At 29.4% G+C, this 11,492-nt stretch overlaps 1 protein-coding gene across 1 annotated transcript; it reads right to left on the reverse strand.

Moving 5' to 3' along the window:
• Positions 1-1,529: 1,529 nt before the first annotated feature.
• Positions 1,530-6,620, reverse strand: LOC109811832 (cationic amino acid transporter 6, chloroplastic). The gene is made up of 5 exons (XM_020375672.3): positions 6,092-6,620; positions 5,690-5,912; positions 5,031-5,361; positions 4,685-4,913; positions 1,530-2,490 (listed from the first exon to the last, which is right to left on the reverse strand). Exons 1-5 carry the CDS (start codon positions 6,480-6,482, stop codon positions 1,937-1,939), a joined length of 1,728 nt encoding a protein of 575 aa, XP_020231261.1. The 5' UTR covers positions 6,483-6,620; the 3' UTR covers positions 1,530-1,936.
• Positions 6,621-11,492: the final 4,872 nt, after the last annotated feature.

Consider the following 11,492-nt stretch of genomic DNA (forward strand, 5'->3'; position numbering starts at 1 on the left):
CCGTTTTAATTTTGTTTCACATTAGCTCACTTCCAATCATATCAACATCTCTTTATTAATTATTGGAGTAAGAATTACTAAACTCTCAAATCCCTGAGGACGATACTTAAATACTACATCGAAACTTGGTCCACTTGTCAAGTGAAGTGTTTGCAAAAACCTCACCACCGCACTCACATAATGATGCAACAAGAATCTTAACTGTTTTGTAGAAAGCAATTTATTATACTCAACTTCTCTTCTATTTCACTTTTATCTTCTTTTATTTATTTATTTATTTTTACAATTTTTATTTTTATTTTTATTTCTCATCATATTATTTGTCACTAATCTAGATCCTCTCGAGCCTCTCTTTTCAACTACTTCATCCAAAATCTCAACTATATCCATTATATAATTTATATTCTCTTTCCTCTCCTATTACTGCATAATAACAATTTTAAGATTTTCGATGTTGATTACATGATGACAAGAGGGAATGGAGATGGAGAGATCCAAATTGTTTTATTACATTTATTAGTTTCTTTTTTTTTTTCCCTCTATTTATTTATCCTCTTCTCCCCTTCATAGACTCCGAAAATGGGGGTACATGCAGGTTTAACATTTCCCTAGTTGAAGTTATAAGAGTGAAAAGGCGCAAAGCTTTCGGAAATTTCACATATATTCGTACCAATTTCCTTTGAAGACAAGTCTGTTTTCGTACAATTAAGATTCTGGCAGTCTCAAGTTCATGTTAATATACCTAGTAGCTTTGGTGAGTGGTGCACCAAATTACTCGCTCACTAATTTCTAAAGCAATGTTTTAAAAAAATTTAAACTCATCCTTCAACAACTTAAGATACTGGTTCAATATAGTATAACTATGATTAAGTGGTAAACAAATTAGTATTATTAAAATAATAATGATAATTAAATAATACATGAAATAATATTATAACTTTATATAACATTTAAAAAAATATAAAAAAGTTTAAATCAAATATATCATAACAGTAAGTTTAAATTTCATTGCAACTTTTTTTATTTGTTAAAATTTATTAAAAAAAATATTTTTTAATCTTACCATAATGAACTTCCATAATTTTAATAAATTTTCGTAAATAGTAAAATATGTATTTAAAAAATGCGTGCTAACATTTTGCAAATTAAATTTATAAGAAAATAATACAATGTTGCATTTCCTCGCTGTTCCAATAGCTGTTTTTGTCGCATAACTTTAGATTTGCAATAACAAATAGACTGATGTTTAAATTTATTATATTTAAAAGATATAAAGTAGGGCACAATTAAAATTTTAGAATTTCACTGGTTCTGAAGAATTTTTCATTTGCTTTCTGTAAAATTTGACCAGTTTTGCAGCACTAAAATGTTGATATAGCTTTTGGTATACAGTCTTGCAATCATTTTATTTCGTCCACTCAAGGTGATCACTTGAGGTAAGTGTGAAGATTTTAACAATGCTATAAGCTTGAGGTAAGGCCTAGTGATGAATATAAAGCAAGAAAAAAAAATCAGTGACCCAGTGGAGATGCAACAACAATAATACTACAAACTAATAATTAATACGAGGAATACAATACTACTATAAGATATATATACACTTTTGTGCCCCAGTCTGGGGTTGGCTAGCTAGCTTGGTCCTTAATTCAAGCCAAAGATAGTGGAGAGATTGCTAAACTAAACCCACTCTCACCTGATTTTGACCCACCATTTGAGTTTTGACATGCTACCGAAATGACACAACAATACAAGTTATTCAAAAGACTGCACAATGCGCCCGCATTGGAGTTCAACTCAATTCAATGTTTCCCACTACTAAAGAATCATTGTTGCTTCAAGAGTTTGCCTCTTTCTATCACACACACACACATACATTTAGAATATCCCTTGTCTCTTTCCCATGAAATAATTTGGCCAATTGAATAGCTTGCTTCAACTAATGCACTTGAATTTCCACCTTGGATTGCAAGTTGTGTGCACTTGAATTGACTTGATCAGTAGCAATCTCCTCTGCCTCGTAGGTGGAGTGAACGCCATAGAGCACGTAGAAGATGGTGATGAGGCATGCCCATATGGCGAAACGTTGGAAAGAGAGGATTTTGAGCGTGGTCATGAGGAAAACGTTGAGAAAGATGGACATGGCGGGTGGCCATGGCATGAATGGCACTGACCAATGGGTGGAGGCCATGGTGGTGGTGTTTGGCGCCACGTGTTGGAAGAAGGCAGTGATGGTGATCATAAAGGCACCAAAAAGCAAGAGGCCCCACCATTGCTGCTTGAATTTCCACGCAATGGAGAAGCATAGTGCACTCAGGGAAAGGAGAAAGAGGAACAAGAGAGTGTGAAAAGGTGGGGCATGGCTAGTGATTACATATCGACGGTATATCAGAGCATTGGCTACCATGTAGAACACCATTAGTGTGCCGATGCTGATCAACTCAATTATAATGTCAAGCTCCGTGAATAGTGCAATTGATGCTGTGCAAACTCCTACATCAACCAACAAACACACATTTATATATATATCCTTCACATTTCTCTCTATCCTAATTTCTTGTTTTATTTTGTTAATTAACCTCCACTTTCTCCTCTTATTATTATTATTTTTTTATTTTTATTATGTTTTCATGGGATGACATTCATTTGTGTTGACCTTGTCAAGTTTTAATTAAATTAAAGTTACATGTGGATGTTGAATCATCATTTCATTCCCTTCATTAAATTAACAAAATATTATAGAATATAATTAAAATAATGTGTAGTTTTAGTAATTGTTAATAAAACTATACATCTAATAAAGTTAAAATAAAAACCCCATGCATCTATATACAAAAAAAATGTTACACATTGTGATATATATAAAAAAATGTCGTTATAAATATAATACATGTAAGTATAAATTTATTTGATATATATTTGTACAAAATTTAAGTATTGATTTTAAATAAAATTTAATAATATATAATATATCATTATAATTTATATATTTATTTTTTAATAATATATCAACATATATATTATATTAAATATAATATAAATAAATATAATTTTTAATAATAAATATTGTGTTATTATAATGTGTCACTTCAAAAAATAATTTTTTCCTATATATTTAGTTTTACACTTTTTTCTCCTTTTTGAAGCATTGTTTAGTTTAACTTTGATAGTTGAGACAATAGAAAATTATAACTCATGAATGAAACTTAATCGGTGTCGAAGTTTTTGTTTTTTCATATATTCATAATGGATATACCATTCCAACTTAGCACAATTATATCCCGTTGACTTTAAAATCTTTTTGGAAAAGGATAATGTTTTAAATTGTGTTTCTTATAATTTTATGAACTATTATATTATGATAAAAATTTACTGTGTTTTAGCTTTTGAGAAAAACAAGATGAAAGTTTCTATATTACACTACTGGTTAATTGCATTAATTTGATAAAAATATTTTGACATTTTTAAATATTTAAATTTTAAGATTTAATCCTTTTTCTTTTAGACAATAAGACTTAATCTTAAATCTACATGTAAAATGTGTATAACTTCGGAAATAAAAAAAATTATATATCACATGTTATTAAACTTTCACCAATATCTATTTATTTATAGAAAATTGTATTCATATACTCGTGATGTATATATGCGCACAGAGAAAGATAAAAAAAAGTTAAAAAGAGAATCCTAACACCTGTTTTCTTTTTTGTGTGTGTGTCTAAAACTACCACTATTGATTACTTATCTATATATTTAATGATAAATATTGAATTAATAAAATGGTAAAAAATTCGTATTCAATTACTATTATCTTCAATCACTTTAAATATTCTATTATTTCTTAACAAAAAATTTAAATACAATTTGATTGACACATAGTTTCAACCAATCAAATATATATATATATATATATATATATATATATATATATATATATATATATATATATATATTATATATATATGCTGTGGAATAAAGTTATATATATTATTAAGAACCGAATACATAGCCCTCCATTTCTAAAGCAATTAATGTAGGGAGAAAGACTAAAACAATGTTTTAATTATAAATTAAAGTTAAATTCTTTGGGCACCTTTTGTGCTTAAATCAAATGCATTCTTCATTAAGAAAATTCTTTTGTTTATCAAAACAAATAACTAAAGTAAAAATAATTACTTTATTGAAATGACAAAGCCCGTCTAACTAAAATTTATATATTGTTAATGAGAGAGAACTATGTTAGGCACTGGGCAGTGAGGACGAGTATAACAAAGGACGAGTAACAAAGTCACACTCACATGTAGCATATTAATTAAGATATACGTTAAAAGTCATTAAAGTATATTTGCGGTTATTAGATTGAACCAGAAATTTTAAAAATGATTATTCATTAAAGAAAGGCCTTAACTTAACTAACCCAAATTACAACTATATGTTATTGCAGAATACTACCGAGTCATTTTCCGTATTACTACTCATTATATGCATGAAAATCAAAAGTGATCAGTTTGAGTTTTCCGTATCCTGATCAGGTGTGTGAGTACAATTGCATTTATAAGAAAAGTGCATGCATGTTGAAATGTCAACGATTCTTCTAGTTAGAGAAAACAGACAAATGTTCAAATGGCCATGGCTTGATCTAGCTTCTTTCATTTTTGTTAATTAAGACATAAACGAATTTGCTTACCCAAAAAGACTGTGGCATTCAATGGGGTGCCTGTTGAAGGATGCACTTTGGCTAACCAAGATGGCACCAACCTTGCCCTTCCTATAACACAAAGGTATCTTGCTTGGCCTAACATGGCAACCAAGAGAGAAGCCACTATTCCCAAACTTGCACCTACCCCAACAAAGTTGCTTGCCCAACTCCAACCAATTTTCAGAAAAGCCATTGAATATGAAGCTTTCTCTGATATCTATATATATTAAACCATAGGAATAATTAATAAGCTTTATCACTAACACACTATATATATTATATTATATTATATGATATCTATTATATGACTCTAATTGTTTGATATACTACTAACCTTGTTGTAAGGAACCATCATGCACAAAGACACAGCCATTAGGCAATAAAGCAATGTGGTTATAAGAACTGAACCCACAATTCCAATGGGTAGGCTTTTAAAAGGGTCTTTGACCTCCTCAGCCATGGTTGAAGCTGAGTCATAGCCTATATAACTGAAGTAGACTATTGCTGCTCCATCAAGAACACCTCTAACACCAAAAGGAGCTAGTCCTTTTGGATTAACCAAGTTTTTGGCACTTCCATTGCAATAACCAGCGATTATGATGAATCCAAAGAAAATCACATGGAAGGCTGTCATAATGAGGTTCAACACGGAGCTTTCCTTTGTACTGCAATCAACCAAAAAATAATAATAAAAAAGGAGAGTAAAACAAGTAGTTTCTCAAAATCCACTACACTCAGACGAACATTTAAAAAATAGTAAAAAAAAAACTAATGGTTCAGCATTATGATTAAAAGAAAAATGCAAAATAGGTAATAAAATAGTTTGTTAGTTGTCACCACAACAGGATAATATATTAAAATATTTATCCAATACAAAATGGATGACTAAACTGATAAATAAGTAGATAGCAGCATCATAGCTAAAACCAAATATTCCACACAGAAGGAAAAAAAAAAAAAAAACAGAACTAGTAACGATTAAATCAATCAAACCTATGACACAAGCAGAGAGTGAGAAGAAGAATGAGAACCACAGCTGGAAAATCCAACATGTTATAATCCTTTGGCAATCCATGAACTTCCACTCTCCACACATTTGGATCACTTTCTCCAAACGCAATGCTCAAATATTCTGTAAAGCTCCTTGCCACGGCAGCGTTTGAGAACACATACTCCATTAGTATATTTGCCCCAGCAAAATATCCCAAGAATTCTCCTACACATCACACATATATAATTACCAAGAAGAGTAAATTAATTCAAAAGGCATATATAGTAATATAGGTATAAGTTTACAATATACAGGTTCAACCCTGATTATTGTGGTGGTTGTAATCTTTCCTGTGGTAAACTAAAAGCAAATGGAACATATAGAAGGGAGAAAAGGTTTTGTACCAAACGTTAATCTTAAATAGCTGAAAGCTCCTCCAGCAACTGGAACTTGAACAGCAAATTCAGTGTAACAAAGAGAGGAGAGAAGGGCTGAAACTCCTGCTATGATGTAGGAAATGAAGACTGAAGGACCAGAGTGATGAAGGGCAACAGAGCCAGTAGTGACAAAGACTCCAACACCAAGCATTCCTCCAACACCAAGAGCAACAAGATCATACCACTTGAGCTTCCTCTTCATGTCAGCCCCAGATCTGTGCCTCACTTGGTTGAATTCCTCGTCAGGGGTCCAAGTAGCCAGCATTCTTTTTCTGAGCCTGTGAGGGGTTTGGGATAGGGAATGCAAATAGCTTGACAACTTTTTCATGTTGTTGGTTGCAGTGTGGATGTTAGACATTATTAATGTCTGTAAGCACTGAAGGCTTCTTGGCTTCAACAAGGAGTGGATTCAAGGTTTTAAATAACAAGTTGGGCGAGGGAATACTGCTATGTTCGGTTCCTTTCCTAACTACAGTTGATTATAAAGAGGGCCTAGCCACTGTCCCTAGCCTTTCTGACGACAAATTATTATATGAACAGGACCCATGGTCTTATATAATATAATTTGTATATAATTGAGTGTTGTTATTATTTTTTTATAAATTAAAAAGTTTAATTATGTATTATGTTGAAATTAATTAGAACCATAAGTTTGTAGTAGCGTTTGAAAGTATCTAATAGTATTATTTTTAGAGAACCGCCTGATTAATTAAAATCCCTAAAAAAAGTTATACCATTAGTAGGTTTTATTTATAGTTAAATTTTGGTTTAGTCTTCAGAGTTTCTATATTTCATTAATCATTTAATCCCTTATCTTAATAATTACATGTCATATTCAGTCTATTCAAAGAAGGAAATGTTATCAAAGCAAATAACGTTTTCTTTATACGTTTAACCAATAAAATTGTCATTCTTTTCTCTTTCAACTTTTCTTAATTACCAAATTATCCTCTCTTTTCCTCTTTAAGGCATATGTTTTTTTTTCCTCTCTGTTTCATCTTTGTATTCATGTCAAGTGAATTATTGAAGTTACTGATATCAACTTGTTATATGTTATTTAGGAATTTTCAGTGTAAAAAAATCAAACACGTAATTCTATTTATTTATTTTTTATTTCCCAAGAGAGAAATATTAGAATGAGTTAATTATAAATTTTTGACGAATAATTTTATTGTTCAAAATAAACTACAAGTAAAACTAGATGAATTACCTCTAATGTAATTTTAAGATGCAAGCATCCCAAACGTGAAAATAATAGTCTTGTAAGGGTGAATTATTATTATGGAAGAAAATAATGGCCTTGTAAGGGGAATATCACAATCTGAAGAGGAACTTTGACCTAATTCTTTAGAATTTTCCCTTGAGAGATATATGAAACAATGAAAAGATGTGACAAGCATCCATAAAAGCACCGAAAGATTTCTTCACTAAGACTCAAGAATAGTTGGACATGATTCTTGTGTACAAAAATATCAGATTGTGCAGTGCGTGGCCACTAATAGAGTCGTGAATTGGTGCTTTGTATGGTTTTAATTAGAGAAAGGAACAAGTGACCATTCTTTATTACACGGAATGATTCTGTATAAATAGTTAATTAATTTTCAGGCCTCAAAGCATTTCCTAATTTCCAGTATAATGATCAATCCAAGAATGACAAACCAGTTCATCAATTAAACATTTAGATATTCTCTCTCTCTCTCTTTCAATTAAGGTTCAAATTATAGCTTCCATTTTTTCCCTTCTAATTTTGTTTGTAGAGAACAAGGGACCTGGACCCTTCTATATATATGAGGCACATTCAAATTCAATAAGATAATCTTTCTGACCTAGAATATATATTTAGAATGAATGTTACGCCGGTAAGTGATAACAATGCGTAGGTTAATAATAATAATAATATGAAAAGAAATTAATTAAGTTTAATTACATGCAGACTATTATACATGTTCATGTATATCTCGAAATGCCTTGCTTCCTGCTGTATTGGAATCCATGAGAGAAATGTCCTTAATTTGACCTCACAAGCATACGTGTACTTGTCAGTCACTTTTAAATTCCCGGACCTAGTGCCACTCGCTATTCTCCCTCCTCTATGCGTTACGAGGTATAGTTTGACTTTTTAAAAAATTTAAATTCCACTTTAATTTTTAATTTGTAATTTGTAGTTTCATTTTTACTTAAATAATTTTAATTTTGTAATTTGTAATTTTCATCCAACAACGCATCATACATTATCTTCAAATTAATAGTTATTATGTCATATGCGTGTGTGTAATAATTGATATTATGGAATACGACTGAATTCTTACTTTTTATATGAACATTTTTTTTTCTGAATTTAAATAATCAACATATGTAGATTTGACGGTTAAGTGGAAATTCGGATATTTTTAAAAATTGAGAAACTAAAATTATGAAATTGAAAATAAGATATAAATTATAAATTAAAAATTAAGTAAAATCAAAAGTGAAATTTAGTATAAAAAATATAGGCTAAAACTCTAATTTGGTCCCTTATAATATTTTAAAGTTTTAATTTAGTCTCACTTTAATTTTTGGATTCAATTTAGTCCCACCTATCAAAAATACTAACAATGTTTGTCTTCCGTCTAAATTTTTCAAATGCCGTTAAAGAGCCGTGAGAATCACGCCCGTAATTTTTAATCACACCTATGATTCCTACGGTATAAATCACATAACAGAATCTGCTAAGTAAAAGTCGTGAGAATCTTGCCCGTGATTCTTAATCATGTCTATGATTCTCAATCACATAGATACTTCTAAACGGCGTTTGAGAAGTTTAGATGGGAGACAAACATTGCTAATATTTTTAATAGGTGAGACTAAATTGAACCCAAAAATTAAATTAAGATTAAATTGAAACTTTAAAATATTATAGGGGATCAAATTAGAGTTTTAACTAAAAATATATATAATTGAAAAAGATCTTAAAAACAAGTTTTCACTACAATAAAATGAATTTTTAGTGGCATTTAATATGACTTTTAGTAGCAATAAAAATTGCTACTACCGGCATTTCACACATTAGTCATTGTATGCAGTGTCGCTAAAACATTTACCGGCAATTATTCTATATGCTGGTAAAGACCCTCATAATGGTGGGAAAAAGTGTATAACTTTTTTGTGTCATTTACTGGCATTTAAAATTTTCACTAAAAGTTTAAGAAAAGATTTATAATACTCTTTAATTATCTTATTTCTAGTCGATGTAGGATTTGTAAGATGAGTACAAATAATCTTTAGTTACCTTATTTTTAATTGACGTGAGACTTAGAAAATGAAAGTTATCTTCTAAGCATATATTCTTTAATTTTTTTAATTATCTTATCTCCTAAATTCCAACTTAAAATAGTAAGTTATATGCTTAACTCAACCTTATAAAACATACTTGTAAGGTGAGAGTTATCATTCACTTATATACTTTTTAATTATTTTATTTCTAGTCGACGTGGGATTTAAATTTTTTTCTAACAAATAATTGTCACTAATAATAAATTTTAATGTGATATAAATACATTTTTAGTGATCATTATATAATAGTTATTAATATTTTTATTAAATAATAAAATAGAAATAATTAATTTATTATCATTAAATTATTATTGATAATACTAAATTTTGTTAGTGTTTACATTATTCATATAATAAACTTTTTATAATATTTTTCCTTCGCAACAATCATTTTTTCACACACTTCTCTCTGTTTATTGTTTAATATTTTATTAAAAAATTATATCTTTTTTGGATAAGCTACAAAGAAATTTAATTCCTCTAAAATTAAAGCACTTTTAACCTGGTGCACCTTATCTCATACTCGAATAGTTGTAGTGAGATTAATTATGGCGCAGCATCCAATTAAAGAATTGATCACAAATATTTAGCTTACGTACGTCATGACACCTAATATGATTCAATTTTCATGTGACCAGAGATGCCATGATTCTCTACTAAGCTAGTAAACCTTAATTATTTCAAGTTTCATAAAAGTTCCAACCGACCAATTGCAAAATCCCTGGTAATTTATTGGAATATGTTATCTTAATTAGCATATTTGGAATCTATATATATCCAACTCTACATCCGTGACATTATCTTGATTTGATGTTATTTGCAAGAATGTACCCTTTATTTATATAGTCAGTCTAGTAATTTTATGACTTATGTAGGGTATATACCTATATAAGCTCCTATATCTATAGCCTTTTTTTTAACCACTATTAGTAAGATCGTTGGCTATTTGGTGAAACCTCAAAAGTATTTCTACAAATTTCGATTTTTTGAGTGGGTTAAAAATTAATCTTTGGTTCAAAATTTATTCAAACTTAAAAATTATTCTCTCTTTCCAATAACGTATTATATATGCGGGAATACCTATATCTACACCATTTACAGCATAAAGCTTGATGCTTATGAGCTTATCTTTACTTTCGGGTTAAGTCGGTGCATACCCAATAGGAGTGTGCACAAAGCAATTTTGTGTAAATTTCAAAAGAACAATCATTTGGAATCCGTTATAGCAGTTAACAGTTAAAGTAAATAATTTTTTTTTTTTGTATACACAAGTCAAGCAAGGTCATCTTGTGCTTTTTCTATTAGAAAACAGAATATAATGGCGGCATGACCGAAAGCCTGTTGATATGTAAATGTAATGCACAACATAAGGTCATGGATAAGTTGAGAATATATATAGAGTGATCCATATATATCCGATCCACTCACCACTTGCAATGGGAACCTCTTAATGATTTTGTTCTTTTATGTATGCATATGCTAATACAATGAATATTAGCAACACTCTTTTTATAGTTTTTTATTATTATATAGATTGAAATTTATTAAAAATTATAAATTTTGCATTTCATTCAATAAGTTCTCTGTTAATTTAGTAATAATTAAAATCTATTAAAATTTATAATTTATAATTTATAATAATAAAAATGTTAAGAAAAGAGTTCCATTAGCTTTTCTCCTGATAGTACACTTGAACAGGTGAGGTTAATTTTAAATTTTGTGAGAGTTGTTTCCAAAACCAAAAAAGAAATATTCAAAAATTTTACATTAAAATATATATTAAAAAGTATTATGAAAGTAGATAGCTAGGAAGGATCGATGCTCTAACCCCTTAAACCCAAAAATTCCCATAAGATTTTCAGAAGCTATTCTTTACAGAAATTTTCCATATTTAAAAAAAAAAAAAAAAAAAGGTAAAATTATCAATCTAGCATAGAAATACAACCATCTTCTGGTTGGGAAAACTTTATTTTTAAAACTTTTACTAAAAATGCTAGATTTGTATATCCCAGAAGGAAATACAAAAAATTCTACAACAACACTAGTCATTAAAATG

This window comes from Cajanus cajan, chromosome 5, assembly GCF_000230855.2.
Source record: "Cajanus cajan strain Asha chromosome 5, NIPB_CcT2T_4, whole genome shotgun sequence".
Lineage (NCBI taxonomy): Eukaryota > Viridiplantae > Streptophyta > Magnoliopsida > Fabales > Fabaceae > Cajanus > Cajanus cajan.